Source organism: Sander vitreus, chromosome 21 (assembly GCF_031162955.1).
Source record: "Sander vitreus isolate 19-12246 chromosome 21, sanVit1, whole genome shotgun sequence".
NCBI classification, from domain to species: Eukaryota; Metazoa; Chordata; class Actinopteri; order Perciformes; family Percidae; genus Sander; species Sander vitreus.
This window is the reverse complement of record NC_135875.1, coordinates 12,920,237-12,942,249: the sequence shown is the minus strand read 5'-3', so window position 1 is coordinate 12,942,249 and position 22,013 is coordinate 12,920,237. Positions and strand designations below refer to the sequence as shown.

General features: G+C 40.0%; 1 protein-coding gene across 5 annotated transcripts in view; it reads right to left on the bottom strand.

The window, feature by feature from the left end:
- Positions 1–500: 500 nt before the first annotated feature.
- plce1 (phospholipase C, epsilon 1) overlaps positions 501–22,013 on the bottom strand; it is an 80,892-nt gene continuing 59,379 nt past the window's right edge. For 3 of the 5 annotated variants that reach the window (XM_078278561.1, XM_078278564.1, XM_078278562.1), the window contains 29 exons: positions 21,628–21,734; positions 21,254–21,378; positions 20,985–21,129; positions 20,097–20,261; positions 19,621–19,735; positions 19,225–19,417; positions 18,992–19,114; positions 17,880–18,016; positions 17,534–17,772; positions 17,334–17,395; positions 16,454–16,619; positions 16,240–16,347; positions 15,673–15,789; positions 14,638–14,796; positions 14,133–14,268; positions 13,813–13,854; positions 10,759–10,877; positions 10,288–10,405; positions 7,811–7,948; positions 6,748–7,038; positions 5,352–5,515; positions 4,220–4,481; positions 3,769–3,887; positions 3,484–3,612; positions 3,159–3,356; positions 2,505–2,705; positions 2,197–2,409; positions 1,290–1,498; positions 501–589 (listed from right to left, as the gene is read on the bottom strand). In XM_078278561.1, coding sequence (XP_078134687.1) covers positions 1,334–1,498; positions 2,197–2,409; positions 2,505–2,705; positions 3,159–3,356; positions 3,484–3,612; positions 3,769–3,887; positions 4,220–4,481; positions 5,352–5,515; positions 6,748–7,038; positions 7,811–7,948; positions 10,288–10,405; positions 10,759–10,877; positions 13,813–13,854; positions 14,133–14,268; positions 14,638–14,796; positions 15,673–15,789; positions 16,240–16,347; positions 16,454–16,619; positions 17,334–17,395; positions 17,534–17,772; positions 17,880–18,016; positions 18,992–19,114; positions 19,225–19,417; positions 19,621–19,735; positions 20,097–20,261; positions 20,985–21,129; positions 21,254–21,378; positions 21,628–21,734 — 4,256 coding nt within the window. In that variant the 3' untranslated portion in view covers positions 501–589; positions 1,290–1,333. The remainder of the gene's footprint in view (positions 590–1,289; positions 1,499–2,196; positions 2,410–2,504; positions 2,706–3,158; positions 3,357–3,483; positions 3,613–3,768; positions 3,888–4,219; positions 4,482–5,351; positions 5,516–6,747; positions 7,039–7,810; positions 7,949–10,287; positions 10,406–10,758; positions 10,878–13,812; positions 13,855–14,132; positions 14,269–14,637; positions 14,797–15,672; positions 15,790–16,239; positions 16,348–16,453; positions 16,620–17,333; positions 17,396–17,533; positions 17,773–17,879; positions 18,017–18,991; positions 19,115–19,224; positions 19,418–19,620; positions 19,736–20,096; positions 20,262–20,984; positions 21,130–21,253; positions 21,379–21,627; positions 21,735–22,013) is intronic. The other 2 variants (XM_078278563.1, XM_078278565.1) reach the window with 1 other exon arrangement.

The following is a 22,013-nucleotide window of genomic DNA, read 5'->3' as shown; positions in this document are numbered from 1 at the left end:
AATGTGACTCAGGAAAGTGCTCCTTTTTATTGGTCAGAGAAGGAATACTGTATGTCCCTGATCACATACCTGATGACTTCAATAACAGCAGCTGCCTCTGGTACTCCAGACTCTCTGTGGAGCCACACCACAACCAATAAACCAAGAAGAGCCAGAGCTACCTGCCCCCACATGACCATCACTGCTCCAAGTGATGCTGGGTGGGATTTCTGACCAAGCAAAGGGGCTGATCTGTCACCGAACCCATTGAATCTTCTCCTCCACTTGCTCAACTAACACAAGGCAGGATCAGACAGGATTTAGAGAGGAGAGTATCCGACCCTCGCTGAAACACCTCGCATTTTTTGGGAAAGGAGAATCTTCCAAGTTTAGAAGTAGTTAACCCAAGTCTCTCTCTCTGGACTTCATTTGTGGATCTTCCAGTTCCTGAGGAGGTGAAGCGTCCAGGCTGGAGGGGTCAGAGAGGAGGTGGGCAGGTGGACAGGTTCGAGTTGCCCCCTAAAGGAGGAGGAGGAGGAGGCCTGAAGTAACCTTCCTGCCCCCACTCTGCCCTCTGCCACCCATGCCTTCAGACCTGCAGACAGATACCCTGCACAGGATCACAGATTATGGTTTAAAGACAAACTGGTAAACAATAGTCAGTAACATCACAACCATAATGATTTTTTGCAAGTGAGACCATCTGTTACATACAACAGATGAAATATTGCTGGAAATGAAATGTAATTACATAATAATGTAAACAATTCATGATAACAGACTCTGAAGTGCATCGCTAACATTGCTACAAACACAAGTTCAGTTATATTAAATCATTTTGCAACACATTCATTTACATTTAAAAAAAAATATATATATTATTAGAATAAACAGGTAATATAAAAAACGGTTAAATAAGGATTCTGAATTAAGTTCATACGGTTCAGAAAATACCTAAAGATCATATGTTACATTACATGAACCTAATTCAGACCCTGAAACAGGAAAAAAATGACTTTGACTATCATTTTTTTTCAAGTTGTGAGAAGAAAAGTGGGTTTCATGCATTACCAGCAATTCAAAAAAGTTTTTTTTCATTGTACTTACATCCCAAACACGTCACAATCCATGTCAATTCTATACAGAACCTTGCCCAATACCTTGCCCACTTTGTATTGAGAAATGCAACACACAATGTACTTTAGAATTTTGTATTTTAAATTGTAAAAATGTTAAAGTTAAACAGAGTGACACCTTAAAATGTTTTGCTCCTTTTTGTGATGTTAGGTGTTAGAGACAACATACGGTACCTCTGTTGCCTTTCCATGCACAGACAGCAGGCAGAGTGTGAGCCTCACTCCTGGAGCTCTGTCAGAGCCACACAGCATGCAGCTCTATCATCCTTACTTTGGGCAGGACCGTCCACTCCACCGGCAGTCGTCATGCTGCGGCTGCGGCTGGTCAGCTTCTTAAGCTCGCTGGCAAAGGAAATTACTTTCTTTTTGTCTTCCCGCACCACCTGAAAGCAGAAATAGATTTATGTTACTGAAATACAGAAAGAACATACAGAAATGTGCAGGCAGTTTTTCCTTCTTCCATACTTTAATACTTTTTCCATCCTTAATGTGCACTCTTGCTTCCTTTTTCATACTCAGAAATTAAATGATTGTTTTCTTGATCCGTAGTCATATCCTTTTCCTCACTCAGCATGTCTTAATTAAATTATTTAAAAAAGAAAGAAACTAAACTAAATTAAAAGATAATTGAACCTTTATTCAACGAGCCAGCTCATTTAAATATCTTACTTACAAACATGTCAGCACAAATGACCTCGAGTGTGAAAGGATGATTAATAAATAAAATAAATAAATAAATACTGACAGAAATACAACATACAAAACATTGGAACAAGATGAGCACATCAAACTTAACACAGAGCAACAAAGCGCACAAAAGCGGTTACAAACAAGGAAAGCAGCGACAGGTTAAAAAGCCCATACAATCTATCATGCAGGTGTTAAAATACAACGACGAGCACACAACAACATGGATTAATTGAGATGTGAATGAGCAGCATGAGAAACAGTTCATGCAAGCACATACAAAGTCGAAACATGCTCAAAGGAGTTATGTAATGCACATAAGTAAAACACATGCAAAATAAAAAAATCGAAAAAGTCTTTAGCATTGGAAATCAGCCATCATGTTTAGAGCTACCTGCTCTTTGAGTTTAAGAATAAACTTTCCCGCGCCACGCCAGCGGCTCTGAGCTTGGTAGACACACTCGTGATCCAGCAGTAGCCGCTGCAGGGGCTTAGCGGTGGAGGACTTCTTAGAGCTGGCGTCCTTGGTCACTTCCTCCATTAGGACGTAGTCACATGGATTGGGATTCGATAGGATACTGCAGGAATACTTGGCCTTTGACAATGTCTGACCAGAGAAACAAATCAAGCCACTTTAAGGTTGGTATACACATCTTGCGAAGTTTCAAATCAAAGCTTAGAAAGGTTCTTGACTCTCCATACCTGCTGTATGATGTCCTGAGCAGTGCTGTAGCGCGGGGCCTTGATCACAGTGTGAGGCTGTTCTGGTGAAACTTCATGCACCTGGATGAAGAACATATCGTCCTCTGCTCCTCCTCCTCCTCCTCCTCCTCCTCCTCCTTCTCTACCTCCCACAGTCACCTCGTCTTCTCCCTCCAGCAACGAGTTCTTCTCATTTAAGTTCTGCAAGAATAAAACCACACAATAACAGCAAATATATGCAGATTCCAGATTTAAACCAGCACCAGATCAGTTTGATGCAAGAAAATGTTTAAACTAAGCTACTTTAATGAAGCTACTCTCCCTCCTATAGCAGAGTGCCTCTGGGTGAGGTATCACAAGGGCTGTTAATTCAATGCATCATTACATATATATATATATATATATATATATATAAAAATTAAAAAAAAACACAAGGGGGAGCCATAGTCTTCATGATGGGTCACAAAAAGTGTGTATCAAGTGCTTCCTACATGGCGATTAAAGTGGGGTTTTTTTTTGTCATTCAACAAATATGTTGAAAAATGCAACTTCCCTTTTTGTTTTTTTATAAAGACACAGGTCCTCGATGCTAATAATATCCACTCTGAGATCAGCTTTATGTTTCTACTACAGTAAGTTAGTCTCTGTGTGTACCTCCTCTCGTGTTTTGAGGCTGATCCTCCCCACGTATCCCTCCTCAGAGTTCCAGCTGGAGACCAGTCTGACCACCTCCTCCTCGGGCGCAAGAGGACGATGTTGAGCACAGCGCTTCACCTCGCTGCGCTCCTTCAACAGAGGAACCTTCTCCTCGCACAGAAAGTACTGTGACGGGTTTCCTGTAGATGCTGCAACCTGCGTAATATATGACACATATGAAAAGAGAGAGCCAAAAAACTGTGTGAGTGTGTGGGACTGCCTTTTGCTCAGGCTGCAATCACATTATCCAAGCATCATGAATCCTTGCTTCCAAAGTACTAACCATGTCCAGCAGCTGTTTGGCGGTCGTCTGTTCTGTAAGACAGAACACAGTGAAGAGCTCAGGACCAGGCGCTGCGTACACTGTCACCCTGTGCTGCCGTGAGGCACGTTTCTCCTCTGAACTGAACAGCTGTGTGGAGAGCAGGAGAGATGCAAGGCAGCAGGTTATTATGAAACATATCGTCATGACATTTCTGCTTTATCCGACAGCCTTTAAAGCACAGTGGAGCTCCAGTATCAAATGTAACCCCTGCATCTCAGAACTTGAAGAGCTGACAAGTCTTACCAGTGATGAGGGAGTGGCGCCCCCTGTGGGACCGTCCTCTATTCTGCGGCTGAAGATAAACAGGCTTGACACTTCGAGAGATTCATTATGTTGTGTCCTCAACTGGACATGTCTGTAACCTGAAACACACAACATGAAAATATACTTTGACTACACATAAACCGATAACACTGAATGGTCCGATAAAAACAAAACAAAAAAACAGTTAAGCGTCTTGTAATAGGTTGAGTAAATTTATATAATCTTTTGTTTACATTTAGCTTATGACACTGAGTCAGGACATAACAAGACACATTAGCCATACACAAGTCAAGACGCAGGCCTCAATTGTTTTGAATTGTATATTCACTGCAGACGTTGTAATTGATTTATACATGATTTAATATTTACAGGTGCTTGTGCAGAAAGCATCCTTTCTCTCGGTTACATCTGTTGTGTCTGAGACTCCTACCTGGCTTTAAGGCCTTCAGAGGCAGTGTCCTCTGAGCGGTAGTCTGGGAACTGTTGTTCTCCACTACGGCGAAGCGCAGGAAGCACATCTCTTCAAAGTGCACGGTGAACTGGAAGTGCTCACTCCACATGGGGTTGAGGGTGTTGCGGTGGATTGGTTTGGTGCGGAAGTGACAGCTGTCGATGGACATGCCCAGAACATCCACCTCAATGCAGGGGCTGCCAGCGGTGTTACCGGGACAAACGTTCTGACCAGACACAATCTGAAAGAGGTGTGATGATTAATGAGTAATGATAGTCACACCATGTATGAGCAACACATGCCGTTAAGATTCTTTTTACACTTTCCTCTTTATTTTCATTTCATTTGATGAAAACCAAAGCAGGCCAGAGGAGTGAAGTCACTCGGACGTGCAAACAAATCTCTATTTCATCTTAAGTCTGTCTTAAGACACACGTTTTATAAGTGTGAGATCATCCCTCTTGTTTATATACTGCTGGTTTTTCTCAGAAAAAGCAAAGGCAGCCACTGAACATAATCATCTTTACTTACATTATGTTTCACTTTTATGCAATATCTCTCATGACATGAAATAAACCTTTCCCTGTTCCACTTCTAAAACAGTCTGCTTCTGAGACTGTAATTTCTCTTGTTTTTTCAGTGACGATGCAAAGATAATCTACAGTTTGCACACACATGCAGTGCATACATGCATGTACATACACAACTTTAAAAAAACAGATTGTGTGTGATAACCTTCAGGCCTTCATTGATCATTTCCACAAACAATGTGCAATGAGTGACACAAAATGATGTACAGAAAATGATAATGCAATGCAGAGCTTTTATAAGGTCCTGTTCTCATTCACTGGTATATGGAATTAAAAATGAAACACTTTCCAAACGTAAATAGCTATTTTGTGATTCTTTTTCCTTACTTAAGAAAATGAATATGCAGCACTCCTGAAATTCAGAGTTTAAAAGAGGTAAGTGAAAAAAAATACCAATAGGCAGAAGGCTGAAGGTGTGAAACAAAAGGAGTAAGGATGAAAGTACAGAGAACAAACTATCAAGGATAAAGTAGTCTTCCTGATTGATCGTCCATTCTTCTCTATATGTCATCTTAACTCACAGTGAGGGAATAGACGGCGGGGCTCATTTTCTCCACATCCCTCTCCATCGGACAGAACTGCTTATAGAGCGGACAGGTACGGTCCCACAGCACCGCCGGCTTCAGGACGTAGCCACAGCCACCATTGGCCTCAAACAGAGCTGTGTTTAACTGCATGGGCAAGTCTGGGAGGGAAAGAAAAGAGGGACTTATAATATTAACAAGCAATAAAGAAAAACCTTAACTCTACCTTGAGGGCATTAGCAAAAGAGGTATTAAAGACAAAGATGATCCAGTTTGGGTATTGTTAACGGCAGCGATTTTTCCTGTTTATTCCTTTTTGGTTGTTCGCTCTGATGTAGATCAACCAGACTGAAAGAAATAAATAAATAAATAAACCCTGCATGTCTGATTGCATGTTGGGGTCTTATCACACACAACAGGGTGATCATGTTTTCCAAAAATAAACTTTTCAAACTTTCCAAAGGGAAAGAATTATTTGCGATAGAGTTAGAGAAAACATGAGAGGAGTGAACTAAAGGAAGAGCAAAAAAGGGATAGGGAGTGAGACAAGGATCTAAAGAGAATAAGACGGAGGAGGACAAGAGATTATTTTTAATGTCTTTTAGAGAAAATAACTTCATCTGTCAGAGTTCAGATGGCGAACACAGACAGTAGAGAATTCAAGAGAAAAAAAGAAAAGCAGAAATAAACAAGCAGTGGAGCACCTTGAGATCAACAATCCCTTAAAAAGAGGCTCTGATAATCATGATCATCATCTAGAATTAAAGCCTTTAGCCATTTTTAAGGGTGTGCTAAGTTGTAAAAAGCTAACATTACCATGAAGAGGAGGCCTTAAAGTTGTTTTCTATTGCATTACAAAGGAGGAAGATGACAGAGTAGAACAGAATATACACTCTCCTTTCTCTTCCACTAACTACTATTTGGGACCATCTGATATAAATATATACAATAAATAACTAGAAGGGCACTCGGAGAGTGCAGACCTCCACAAGGCATGCCCTATCACACAATGTTAATGCAATGTGAATTCTCCCAGTCGGGAATTCATTTTCTCGATTATTCCGACACCACATGAACCCAGCACAAACGCCCTATCTCACAATGTTAAGGTAAAGGGAAAAATAATTTGTGTATCCGTATATTCGTATCCGCTCCACAATTTAATGGGTTCTTCATTGGCCCATGCTACACACTTCCACAAAGTTTCATGAAAATTCTAGTAGTTTTTTCGTAATCCTGCTGACAAACGGACAAACCAACAAACAAACCGAAAACATAACTTCCCTAGCGGAGGTAATGTTTCCTTGTGAGTGACACAAACATTCATTGAACTTGCTGTTTAAGTTAGAAGTGATGTTCCTTTGCATACAAAGAAAACTGCATCTCTCCTCACCATCAGTCTGATAGTTGAGTGCCACCAGCTGGATACCGTGCAGCCAGAAAAGCAGAGGGTTGGGGTTTGTCGAGTCGATCCTGGTGGCTGCTGGGTACGTCCTGAGCAGCTGGCACACGGTGTGCTGGATCAGCTTCTGAGAGTAACGCCGGCACAGGCGCTTGGCGGCGTTCTCGTTGACGGAAGAGATGTGGTAGCACTTGGGCGTGCGGATGATGGCGCTGAGAGAGGTGGGGGGGTTGAGGATGGGAGACGTCTGCTGCTCCTCCCAGCTTAGCCGCTCTGCACCACCTAGAGGGAGGACAGATACGTTTAAAGGCCTTGAAAACCAATTTGCTCTCTCAGCCTCTTACGTTGAGCGATGTGGTCCTCCATGTAGAGTTAGAACTGCTCTTAGGACCAATTAGGATTCAGCAATATTTTAATTACAATCTGATGACAGTTTTTGAGAGTGAGAGAACTCCTAATGAATATTATCTAATTTATATTTATTATTGCTTATTAAAGCTACAGTTGGTACCTTTCGTGCAAAAAAAACTTTTTGTCATATTTGCTCAACCTGACAGTACTACATAAATCCCTCTGCCTCCTCCTGGTGCTCCTACTGGCATAAGAAAAACAACCAATCAGAGCCGAGGAGTCATTGATTGCCTGTGAACCACAGTCAAACTGAGAAACTAGACAGCGCTGATGAAATATGGATCAAGATTCCGTTACTGCATTGCAGAAGAACAAAGTCAGTATTTCAGTTTGTCACAAGAATTGTATCTACTTAAATCCTCTACACTCTTGATACTCTGACTCCTTATGGTGCTGTGTTTTACAAGAAACTAACCTCATTTATCACTTCTAATCTATAATGGCATATTTGGTGCCTGCTTTGCACTGTGGGGACTGTTCAGCTGCTTATACAATCAAATTATTCACATTTAGTCACACCCATTTTCAAAATATCTCTGAAACACCTAAAAATTGAACAAAAATACGTATTAATATATCTTCCTTTTCCAGATGCACACCCTCATACTAACAGTTACCACCCCGAACCACCAACCCTGCGTACCTTTCCCAGGGGTGCGGCTCTGGGTCACGATCTCTCCTGTTGTGCTGCAGCGAGCGGGAGCTGTGCCAAATATGGACTTCCTGGATTTCCCCCGGTCCTTCCCTCTGCCAGAGCCGGCTGGAGACAGCGTGGACAGGCCTGTGTTCCCACACACAAGAGGCAGACAGAGGAAAGTGGTCAATAATGCAACACAGCCAGACTAGAGACACAACACTTCATGTACATCAGTATTCACAATTTGTTTCGAAACATCCATAAATCTTCTCATTCATTTTCTCTAAATGCCATCAATTTTTATCATATTGAGGAAGTTGGTGTTCTCCCTCCCAGGCATCACTCCAAGTGCGTTTGTTTTAATGAGCACATATGATTAGAACTAATAGTTTTTGCCTTTAAAACAAGCTTATTTTTGTTCTATAAATCAATCCATAAGTTCATCAAATCTGTGGGATAACATGAAGAATGCAGCATAGAAGCAGATAGATGCTTCCAATCTTTGCAAAGGTCTTGTTTGTTATGACTAATGTCATTAAAGGGTAATTTCGTTTTTTTTCAACATGGACACTATTTTCCTATGTTTTTGTATGTAAGTGACTGATGGGAACAACAACCGTGCTGTAATGTAACCCTATGGGGCAAATTTTGTCCACTAAAAGTGCTGTTTTTGCCACTGACATGCTGACAACATTATGGAAAGGATCCCTACGGAGATAGGCCTTTTAAAACCTCTTTAAGACCTTTTTGTTTAATCAGAAACAGCTGTGAGATCACTAGCGCTAAACCCACCAGACTCCCTTTTTTAAAAAAAACAATACTTTTCGAGTGTATAGAGCCAACCTATTTTCACATGTAAATTGGTAAACTATGTGTTTATTTCAACCATAACTTGAGTTGTGATTGTTGGTAAAGTGGAAAGACAAACCAAAACGGCTTTTCATAGTTTTATTTTGTAACTGTAAACTTTGAATGAAGTATATTTTTTACAATGCTAAAATTACTGTATATTTACATGGAGTCTGGTGGCTTTAGCGAACACAATTTCCCGGATGTTTTTATGTTTATCTTGATCTTACTCTTTAACAGATAGGTTGACCTTCTTAGAAATCCTTTCCATAATGTTGTCAGACACTTATATAATATTAATCTGAGCCTGACAATGGCAACACAAGCTCTTTTGTGAACGTAATTAGAAGGTGCACAATTGCCCAATAACTTACATTGTTTACTTATAAACAAGGTACTTACATTTAATACTGGACCAATGTCAAAGATTGTTTTTCCCAAAAACCTAGAACCTGAATATTAATGCAAAAATACTGTTAATCTGGAGCTATTTTGTATTTGGTGTCAAATCGCTGTCTTGAAAATATTTAAGAAATGTGCAACGCATTTTCTGAATTAAGATGATTTAAATGTTTGTAGACAAGTTTTTAGAAATAGCATGTCTGCAACCAGTTCAGACAGCGGAGAGTAACAACCAGTCTGCTGTCTGAAATGGGCCATTTGCCCCGTCTTCTCTTTCTCAGATCTCAGGTCATTGGAAACAGTAAACAAATAAAATACCAGTGGAAACACAGGAACGTTTATAAGGGCAAATGTCATGTAAAGAAAAGAGGAGACAAGCAGAGAAGAGGACACTTGAGGGAGGAAAGAAGAGATAAGAGGTTGATATTTACACAAAAAGAAATATTTGAGATAAATGGTAGCATGGAATGAAGATAGATCCCAATAAAGAGGAAATACGAGGAGTTTTATGAGGGTACAGAAAGCAAAGTCAAACATCCTAAACTGCTGAACAGAGAGCATTGTCATGCATTTAAAATGAAACCATTTTAAAATGTTGACATATCACCTTGTAGCAAGACAGTTAAAAGTGGAAGAAACAGGGAAGTGACATGTGACAAAGGCCCATCAAAGTCAATCAAATTCGAAGCTTGGGTACTAACTATACTCAGCCACCAGGACATCCCAAAAACATTTCCTTAAAGGGACGGTATATAACAACGCTGGTGTTTGTTGTGATGCTCTGGGACTGACAACACAATGAAGTAACCATATCTTTCCCATGGGGAGAAAAGGATTCGTCATCTCTGTGGGTGTCCAGTGTGGGAGAGGAATGGAGTGTAACACTGGTATATTAAATGTCTAGCAATGAAAAAAATAAAAAATAAAAAATAAAATATATATATATATATATATATATATATATATATATATATATATATATATATATATATATATATATATATATATATATATATATATATGGGGAAAGGTTTGACCCCTTATATATAACATGGGAGTGGATTAGACTGAGACAAGACGGAAAAAAGAGATATTGCAAAGGATAGCATGTCAAAAGTAAAAGAGGTGAGGATGGAAAAAAGATTGTGACAGAGAATAAATCACATTGAATCCGTGAGAAAGAAAAAGAGCTACGTGTGTGACAAAGAGACTGAATGATGAATATTCTCTACCAGGAAATTTCACAGCCTGGCAGTAGATGATGAGGTCAGACAGCTCCTGGGCAATCTGTCGACTCTCCTTCTTGTTCTGAGGAAGGTAAAACTCCTCGCCCAGCTCCATGTCGAACACCTACAGGTGCAGGTAGACACAGGACACGGACAACACGGTAAATATTTTACTTAAAAAGACTTGACTTGAAGAAATTGGAGCTAAAGCTGAACTTCATAGATACACAGGCAGAAGAGAGTAGGGTCCATGCCAGATTGCTGTCCACATTTCATAGTTTTACATCATCAGCAAATTCAATCTAAGAATATATATTCTTCTCTATCCTCTTTCTGTTTTTACCAGCAAAAATGGTTTAACCAAAATAAATAACTTATAAGCAGTGGCTTGAATCCAAACAGCCAAATTACCCACTGGCACCTAGTAGCTATGAAGTGGGCTTCTTCTTCGGGATATGTCATACTGTAGTTCCCTACCTTTCCTTTGCTCTGCGTGGTGCTATCAGACTTCTTCATCCTCTTCGGTATTTCATCAACAGGTTGCTCTTCTTTGTCTGCTGAGCTCTTCCCCTCTGGCTTGTCATCCAGGATGTTATCTATTTAGGAAAAACAATGAATTATAGTAGCTCTCAGGTGTTCATAGGTGTTCAGGAGTACTGTGTGTAGCAGAATGGATCTGGCAGAGAATGTTTCGTGGGTGAATCAAGTGTCAAAAACAAACAGATGAATATGCAGTGCAAATTAAAAGTATCATTGGATCATATACAAACTGCAAACAGTGAAGAACCTGGGGGAAACTGAAAGAAATGCAACCATTATGGTTGAATGTGACAGGTTAAGATACCTGCCAATCAAGCAAGCCCGCCCCCAATCATAACTCTTTTTAAGGACATGGACTTTTCTTAATAAATGTAATTCCTGCACACCATCTCTAATCCATTAAAAAAAATGTATATTAGCATAGTAGACAACATTTGATCCAGGATAGTTGGATGTATTTGCTGAATAAAAATGCATTGGAGTTGATGTCCCAGTTGATATACTGTATGTTAAATCACCTTTCAGATATATATTTAAGAATAAGTACATTTAGCTTACTTACTTACTTCTTGTAAAAACAAATGCTGACTTTGTATTTCAAAAGAGTTCTTTCTTGTTACTTAAAGAAAGTCAGAAAATAGATTTGACTGCAGCTTAAAAGGTACTTCTGCATTAGCTTCAGCATTCAACCATGGTGTTTGCTGCATAGATAACTTACACAGTCTAATGGACAGGATAGTGACATGTGATGAATGAGATCACAAACATGTTGTTAGCATGTATCCACATACAGTTAATTATAATAATATACAGTGGTTCTGCATTTCATTCAGAGATTAGTTATGCATTTTAGATGACTGCAGGTGGGGACAATTACAGAATAATTATAAGGGGAAAAGCAGTTTTCAATATCCCTGAATACTTGCAGAGCCCATGAGCAGGCTCCCAAGCAAAAGCGCACAAAGGCCCCTCCTCGTTGATATTCAAAGCAATGTCTATGAACTGTAAACAGGAGCAACAGTAGGGAGTCATTCCCTTTGCTTCTGTTCCTCCTACACATTCATCGCAGCGAAAAACACAGAAAGAAACATATCAGCTCTAAAAGGCAGAAGCATTTTATCACAGAAAACTTGTTTAATTCTGGACATTTGGAATCCTGGCCTTTGAAAAAGGTTTGGCAACAGAGTTGACCCTGGATGTCACCCTGTAGACGTTAGCCAGAGAGGTGAGTTGGGCCAGACTGTGACTGGAAGGAGCTACCGTTGAACAAGAGAAGGTGGCAACTTGGCAGTCTGGTGCTCAAGTTTTTGTATTCACTGGGCCAGCTGATGTTAAGTAGAAGCATGTAGGGTTAAATGGAGACAGTCGAGGGTGGAGTGTAGTTTATGTAGACAGCATATCTTGCTAGCTGTCTGTGTAATGGTTAATATTTTACTGAGACAAAAAGGAAGTATCAAAACAGAACCACTCTATGAGGTTTATATGAGAGAAATGGTTTTGAAAGGTCTTTGACCGGTAAGTTCTTCCGACAGGGACAAGCAGAGGGCAGGGATTAGGAGAGAGCAGTCCTGGGACTGCGACCGGGACAGGGTAGTTTCCCCTGGTCAGTTGTTTAGTGCGGGGGCAGTGTAGGGCCTGAGAAACCAGATGGCTTTGTTTTGTTTCCCTGATGAGCCTGCCCAGCCACTGGCGAGTTCACAGACAAATACAGAACAGGGGGGGGTGGGAGGGAGGTGATGTGAAAGAGAAATCATGCTAATACTGACTGAAATTAATAAAATGTGTTTTTTTGTTTTTTTTAAATCTAATTTTGATGTTTTAATTACATATCTTTCAAGGACAGTCTAAAGGTAGAAGGTCCCATCTGGCCCCCACTCTATACTTTAGAGCGGAGTTGTCCAAATAATTCCTGAAGGTTGTGGCAGATATACTGTAGCTTGCGTTAAAAACATATTGTAAAAAACAAGCAGGCCAAATACAAACACACACAACTCACATCACAATAACTTTTTTTTTTTTTTTTTTTAAACAATATCCAGATTACTCTAGACATTGTGTCCATGACAGAATTTGATTTAAAATAAAAGTCATTTTGGATGATGGATACACAAAGTGCATATTAACAAAGCCACAAGAAAAAATGCTGGAGCAAGCCGATAGTTAAGCATGTTGCATAACTTACACTTGCACTTACATAGTGGTGATGAAACAAGTGTACATCATAACAAACACTCCTGACGTCGCGAAGCATCCATTGTTAGCAATTTAGCAGTGATACATTTGCTTGGGTGCCACCCTATTGTGATTCTAAAAGCTTTATGAATAATAGCGACTACAAAGTAGAGCAGTCTTAACGTCTGTACTGAAGAACACACATAGTTGTCCTTATTTTATGAGCTACATTGAAGAATGAGGGAGGATGTCTTGTAACTGAGCAGAGGTCATCCTCAGTGTTAACACATTAATTATAGCTCAAACCGTCAAACAACACAACTTCCAGAATATGTTTTACTATCAAATGGATTAGATAGAATCATTTTAAGTTTTTACTGGGTCCCAGATATAATAATAATATGTAATGATTAAAATTTGAACTGCAGCTTACCATGAACGATAGATGGCTATGCTACAATGCATCAGAAAATAACCTGACGTCCGCAAAAAGCAGAAAGCTAGCAGCTGTTACAGTATACGGGCAACGATGCAGATCACTAGTGCACATCTACATACCAGTGTTTCCTCCATAGTTATTCTGCAATGATAGACAACCACAGCAAGTACATTTGCAATAAGGAGCCATAATTTCCCCTTAAAACCCAATTTCAGGGTCAAAATCTAAATGTAGCATTTGGAGAAGCCATTTAAGATACTAATCTACAAAGATGATCAAGAACTAAAATGAATCAGTGAAAGACCAACAGCTACCACCACAAAACAAAATTAGATGGAAACACTGGTACATAGAGAGGCGCATCAGAGCCGTGCATTTACCTTCAAGGCCATATGAGGCAGTAGAGGCTGTGAGGACATCAGCTATGTGGAAAAACAGGCAAGATCAAATAGGAAAGGAAGGGAGTGAGAATAGATGATAACGTAAAGAAAGACTTGAGTGTTTTGAAAAAAAAAAAAAGACAGAATAAAAGTGTGAACAAAAACTGATTTAAGGTGTACAACATAAGAATATAAATAGAATTGATGTGATATTTTAACCAGAGAATCCATGGAAATCTTCAGTTGATTTTTTGTGGTAGTTTTTTGTGCTTAAAAATGTGTTTTCCAGGGATCATAAACCCCATTGCAGTTCTCCTTACCATCTGATAGAGACTCATAGTCATAGTCATACTCGTCTTCTTCCTCTTCCTCTTCCTCATTGGTGTGGTTTCCAGGCGAAGTAACCGCTGGTGACCCATTGCTAGCCTGGGCCTGCATGTGGGCCAGCTGGTGAGCCTGTAAAAATGATTAAAATATTGTAAAAGTGAGTGCATGTAAAAAAAAATAAAAATAAAGACCTAATATATACAAAGATATCCTTTATCTGACATATGATCTATTTCTACCCATTGCCTGTAAATATACAAGCTCCTATCTGCAGAGAATCTATAGTGTGTATATACTGAAGCAAATGATGTGTGCTAGGTAAACTGAGTATAAAATGTTGTGATGAGGTGTACATTTGAGTACATTAGCATCCATTATTTATGTGACAGCACTCTAATTAACACTGCTAAATATTGAATGCACTAATGCTACCTGACAAATATAAATTATGTAAATGTTTATACAAGTGTGGACAGGATGTCTTTCTTCCTTTTTGACCTTTTGTTTGAGTATGTCCACCGGCGCCTGGTGTGCTTTGAGCTTCTTGTTCTTGAGGAGGATCCTCCCCCGCAGCTGCAGTGGCGACGGCAGGTGAGGGTCATCGCTGAAGTCACTTTCAAAGAGGAAGCGAGTCACGAGCCGTTCCCCGAACACCGTCTACAGGATAAATATTCAAACGTGATAGACAGACTGTCAATAAATGATGTCCAATTATGTCATGTACAGACCAGAATGTAATGTGAGGTGAGAGGAGAGGAAAGTAAAAGTGCTTTTATCAATGCAAAACATTGCAAATAAACAAGCCCATGGGGACGTAAGCTGGCCAGAGGCAGTAGAGCTGTCTCAACATGAAAGTTTATTTAATTTTTTTTCATCAAGCCACTCAGAAGTTAGTCTCCAGGGAGGATAGGAGGCTGGGAAGTTTTGTTAGATGAAAGCACAATGACATTCCATGATGTATCTGTCGTACCCACATATCTGGGCTTTGAGTAGACAACTTAAAATAAAGCAATAAAAAAGGGACAGTTGTAGCCTGAAGATTAGAAAAGAGATCGCCAGTTCGAATGCCCACAGCAGCTGAGAAAATCTGGGCATCGAAAACGAATTAGTGGAGTTCTACTCTTGCTCAACCTGCTGACACAAGTGCCACTGAAGAAAACATTCCCAATTGGAGGAATGTGGTTGTACCAGAAACTAGACTACTTGAAGGTGTAGGTGTACTTTTTTAACATACATAACAACATAAAGCTTGGTATTCCTGAAAATAGAGCGTGTGTGCTTACAAAAACTATCTATAAAGTGTTAGTCCAATGAAACTCCACTTGTGTGGATTTCGAAGCCACTTTAAAATGCTTAAAAAGAATGTATTATGGGATCTGTAGTTTAACTGAAAAATAGCAGCAAATTTGATCTGACTGGTTCGTCATACACACAAACTGCTCTGTAACTAACCATCCGAAAAACAAACTAACACAGAAAAGTTCTATCTATATTTGTGCGATGTCTGAATTTCTGACATAGCTGCGGTCATACCTTGAAGATTTCAGCCATCTTGCGCTGCTGTGGAAGGGAGCAGTGGTTCTCTATGGACAGAATGACGGGCATGTCCGAATTGACAAATGCAGACCGGTTAACTGCTTCCACCACATCCTGGAGGATCATGGGAGAGATTTCATTCTTAGAAACAGCGCTCCAAATCAAATATGAATGAAACAATTAAACTCTATGGAAACCAATACTAATGAGATTTACTCAAACAGCACTTACATTTATCATCAAATAACATACAGGTGTTTGAGGGCTCTGATTAGTTATATAAAAGAAATAGTATCGATATTTCCCTCAAGAGCAACCAGCTGGTGAACTGAGATCAGCTGATATGTGTTCTAAAATGTTTGTTTGGTTGATGGAACTAACGGAATTTCTGCCTTTCTACTTTTGTCAAAATAAATGCATCAAACAGCAGTACTACTGTGTTTTGGCGATATGGCTCTGTTGTGGTAACATTTGACATGAAGCAGAAAGCAAAAAGAGCCTGTGATAGATTGTTTTTCTTTTTTCAAATCAATGGACATCTCTTTTCTGAATGTAATTTCTAACCTTGAAGGGTATTTTAGTGGTAAGCGTGTGTCCATGATAAATAACTGGCATGCCATCATCTCCATCCCAGCAGTCCAACTCGACGCTCCTACAGCCTTGCAGCAGCACCTGGTGAAAAATTACATTCAATGATCATGTCACGATCATGCAAAATAGGAGTTATGGGTCCAGAAGACCCTTAAGTACGGCTCAAATAGGCGGAAGGCTCACTTACCTGACTGTAGAGCTCAACAGAGGACTCTCCTTTGAGCTGGTGTCCAGTCAGATAGGTGTTGTGAGAAGACTCAATGTAGTAGTAGGACAGAGGGTACTGCAGCTCCTCCGGGTTCATCTGGGATTCCTCATTACGAGAAGCAAAGTTCTCCTTATCCATCAGAAACCTTGTATGGAGAGAGGGATGGTTAGATAATACTACATAATGCTATTTATCAAAATCGCGATTTGGAAAAATGTGATTAGCTAATCGTAAAGACCCCGATTATTCAAATGTGCAATACTTTGTTGAATTTGGTTGTGTTTGGTGTAACATCTGGTTTAACATTTTTTATTGCTGTTTTTATTATTATTACTGTTTTTTCATAAGATAAATGCTGGAATAATATTACATATCACAGATTGTTTACAGAGATGTGCTATTTCCAGTGGATTTTTCATTAATTTTTTATTCAACATGACCGTAGAAGGAAAAAAAGGAAAGGAAAAAGTTTACAGGAAAGTACTATTATAACTTATTATAACTTATAAAGAAAAATACTTATTGCTGGCAATCCATATCTACGGTATGTTTTCATCCTTGCATAAGAATAAAGAGCAGCTTTGATGGTGTCTCATGTTATTATGCTCCACAATATCTTTTATCTGTTACACAGTGAATATTAAACTTTAGCTAAACTTTTTTTTTTAAATCGCAAATCGGATCGTAATCACAATATCTGGCAGACAAATCGCAATTAGATTTCCCCCCAAAATTGTTCAGCCCGATTGCACTAATTACAATTAGCAAGCAATCACTGGTATGTTTATCAAAATGTTGTACATTTAAAACAAATTTGAATACCGTATGCAATGTATTTTAAATTTTGCTTTTACTATACCTTGCAAAGCCTTCAAATGACATCCAACCCATCTGTCTCATGCTTGATGAGGGCTCAAATTTCTGCAAGAGAAAAGCATAAAAAAATGAATTACCATTATTAATCAACAGTCCCTTTCCCTTCCAGTTTTTTTTTTTTTAAAGTGCTGTCCTTACATTGGTTCTTACATGTTTTTCATCCCTCTAGGCTTCAGACTCTACCTGTATAATGCTGAGAATCTCATCGTAGCTCAGGTGCTCTCTTTGACAGTTCACTAGGAAGTCGTTGAGCTGAGGAATAGCCAATCCCAAAACGCCTAGTGATGCGTTTTCCACTCCTGTCCCGTTTGTCACGATGCTGGCTGCTGCAATGGCATCTGAGATCTGCCTCTGGTTGTCAGACATCTGCTGCCTCGTCCGGATAAAAAGGCCAAGATCAGAACCGTTGCGGGTTAATAAGTCTGGAAAAAAGGGAAGAGATTAGCCGAAAAGTAAGGGAGATCCAATGGTTCACATTATTTTTGACAGCTGGCAATAAATAAAAGAATGTAACGGTTTGTTCTTTTACCGAGGTCTGGCTGTAGCCCAGTGTCTTTGTCGTCTATGCTGAGGTTGGTGTAGAGAGGAGCAGACTCTGGACTTGAACGACTACAGGGGACAGCAAAGGTGTCAAACAACTCCTTCAGGTCCTTCCTGCTTCGGATACTGTGGAGGAAACGGCACAGTCCCATTTCAGCCACTTTAGACTGACAAGCAGTTTACTTTAGGATTTTACTCCAATTTCACACCACAGATACACCCAATAACAAATAAATTCAGACTTTCATCGGACATATCCTCTGTTGTTGTAATATTTTGTTTTCCTGCCAAGGCAGATGTCATGAGTATGAGTTTGTCTCAGTGTCCTTGATAACAAACTGATGCAAGAGCTTAAAGGGTTGTCAATTAGCCACTGGACAGACAATGGTCAGATGGCTAAAAAAATAAGCAGGATTTTTGAGAAGCTGATCTGCTCAAGTACTGCACTTCCATTTTCTCTGCATGGCTTTAATAATAATAATACATTTAATTTATATAGCGCTTTTCACGAACTCAAAGTCGTTTTAGTTGAGCAAGTGTGGAATTTTAAAGGAAAAACTGATGGGCAGCAGATGAGAGGATAAACTACAATCTAAGAAATGTAGGAGGACTGGTATGTGAATAATCCACTGCTTATCAAAGCAAAACATTGTTACCTTTCATTTGACAGGAAAAAATATAATAAAAGCTAAATATTACACAGACATGGGCACGATAACCTCGAGAAGCATTTGTTGAATTTGTGTTACCATACTGCCTTTAGCTGCTATTGATAAGAACACAATAATTATATAAGAGGAGGGAGTGAGATGGCAGAAATACACAGAATATGTGCAATGTACATACTGTATATCAATGCTTTAGGCCATTACTGAATGTCGGATGATTACATACAGTATAACCAGAAAAATGTGTTTGGTCAAAGTTTCAGATCAAACTGAAACATATTTAACAAACTTTTAAAGCTTAAAATTAAGTCTGCCAAGCTTGTATGTGAATCTCAGCTTTAGGGACAGTATCTTACTCCACTGATACTACAGTGCACCAACAATGTAAAAAAACATAAGGATCTAGTGTAGTAGACATATTTTCGGTATCTACCTGAATGACTTGAAGAGCTCGACGAACTCGATAAAGCTCATCGAGCTGTCAGAAATCATGAGATTCTGGAAGCCTTTGAAACAGCCTTTACCTCGACCGTGCCACGACCTGCTGCTCCATGCCCTACAACCCACAGACAAAAGGCTACATATTTAACCTGACTGAAAAAGGAAGGTTTCAGGTTTTAGTCAGACTTTCACACTTCCTATCCTCATATACAGTACGGTACATACCCTGGCTGTGACTTGGCAGTTCCTGAGAGGATCGGAGAGGATTGCGGGCGGGAATGGTTCGACCCCGCCATGCTGGAAGAGGAGGAGGTGGAGGAGGAGGTGGAGGAGGAGGAGGAGGAGGAGGAGGAAGAAGAGGCTAGCAATCCAGGACTTTTACTGGATGAGAGGGAAAATGGTCCAGGGAAGCTGTCCTCTATGGAGTCAAAGAGGACTGAGGGTAAATACAAATCATACAGACAACACAGTGTCATAGGAAATGTCCTGTGAAGATTGTTTTTTTTTCTTTGAAATTAGGTTTGTGTAGTCTTGTGGGTTATTAAAATATAATACATTTCCTAGGCATATCCTTCTACAGATGTTTGATTATTTGTTTGAATTAGCTCCGTAAAATGTCACCTGGATCTTCTTGGTCGATGCTGTCAGACTCCGGCCCGTTTCGATACAATCCCTCCTTACAGCTCCTTGTTTTCCTGGAAACCATCTCGTCATCTGTGGCATCCCCACTGTCTCCCTGTATTGGGTGTGTAAACACACAAATGTTAAAAAACAAGGAACTATTCAGTATCAGAAACTATATATGTGAGTCTGTAGCTGTAACAAGATACTGTAGCTCAAGAATGAACTGTGAAATGGGCCAGAGGCTTGCCATACTGTATGTGTAGTGTACTGAACAGTTACAGAACAGAAAACTGCAGAAAACTGGGAGTTCTGTAAAAGCTCCTAACATGTCAAAACAGTGGTATGATGGTGGAAACCCAGTCAGCAGATTGCACCTGCAACACACTGAAGTTTTGCCTGCTCACTCATTGTTGATAAGAGTCTCGGCTAAATGTAGTGTCAAAGACACAACAACAACTTGCACATGTACTGACCCTGACGAGGACCTTCTTCTTCTTCTTGGTCTTATCATTGATGCTCAGAGGGCTGTTTTTCTGGGCAGCAGATTTCTCCACTCCGCCTGTACCCATGTTCCACCTCCGCCCACCAAACAGCTCAATGGCATGAGCAAGTGTAGGGCCTTCGTACCTGCCATCCTCCTAACACATAGACATACACAGAGGATTTCTATTTTTATGACCATAGAAAATGGAAGTTGTTCAAAATGACTAATGGCATTATTTCACATGATGAGCAGTGTTCCTCTAGCCCGGTTGACACCAGAGGGTGTCTGGGCAAGGTTCATTCACAGTCCATTTCCAAAGGGGCGTCACCAACGGACGCCGCTCAAATGCCTTTGGGCGCAGTTAGATAGTCCTTCAACCAATCAGACCAACGATCTGGGTGACGTAGCAGCGACAGCGGCATCAACGGGTTGCTGCGCTCCGGTGGCCGTCATGTTGAATGTAAACAAAAAGTTGCTCGCCGTCGCTGTGCTATCGTCATCGTGTAAAGACCGCCTCAACGGTTGTGATTGGTGCCTCGATTTGGAAAAATTGGAAATGGGCTTGAATGGGCTCTTGGCCAGACTGACTTACAGAGCAAATCTCAAATTTGCCAGAAGTTCGCCAGGGTTTTCCCAGGCTAGTGTTCCTCAGGCTCTTTGGAATTTTGAGGCTCTTTCAAAATATTTTAGGGACAAGTTTGGGCTTTCAGATTTAAAGCACAATGAAGAAAAAGAGAAAAAAACACCAATAATACTTTGCTTTCACTTTATCCTATACCACCTATGGTCTACCTTAAATCCAAGCATACATCGATGGGGGAAACAAGCATATCTTCAAGAAAAGTATTGTCAAGGAAACATCCAGTTCAGAGCTTACCTGATACAAACTGACATACTGCTTTCTCAGCCACTGCAACCTTTGGTCAGGAAACTTCTTTAATTTTCTGGTTGCATTCACCAACTCTGACAAGCCTTTATGGAGCATCTGTGCCGTGTGGTTGGGGGCCACAAAGTGCAGGAGTCTAGTGGCAGTGGTTAGGAGATTAGTTGAAATATTTAGTAAACATCGGCATACCAGTGTGACAATGCATTAGTGTTCAAAAAGTGGATTTCGAAGCAGGGCGCTGGTGGTAACAAGGCACCAACCTGTTGTCGGTGGTACTGAGACCATAGAGGAGGCTGAGACCATTTTCCTCCACCATCATCTGGCTCAGCTTGTTTTGCAAACATACAGCATGAACGTCCACTCCCTGATGACCCAGGAACACTGCCTGTACATTCAGATAAACACAGTTTTATGAGTGCAATCTAACTCGTGACTGTCAAATGCTATTCAAATGCAAAAAGAGATTTCCAATCCTACAAGATAATTCAATATCGTTTTCAATGTAAATTTGAGAATTCTGAGTAGTAAATGATCATATCTGAAATAATGGTATCAATTTGAACTTAAAGAAAAAGCTAAAGACATCTTTTTTTTTAAACTTATACAGTACAACACACTAATACAATTTTCAAACCTTCACCACTCCGAGGTCCAACAGGCCCTCTGCTAGTCCTGCCAATACAGTCTGTCCTAATCCCAGTGGCTGCTCTGTAGGGGCAGCCCCTCCGCTCTGAGGCTTACCTGCCATAAATCAGCACATTTACGATATGTATGAAATGTAGTAAAGGCATAGGAAATTAAGCACTTGTGCAACATTTACAACCAGTTAAAACTGTTTGTGTTACAAAAGACATGGCGCTTACCTACTGTGGATAAACACATTTCAATTATCTTTAAAACATAATGGTAAATGGTCTCACTGCTGGAAATGATATTTACAACAACAGCCAACACAAACCCCAGACAACAAGGTTGTAAGTTCAACTGAAAAGTTGTATAAGCAGATTTGTTTACATTTTC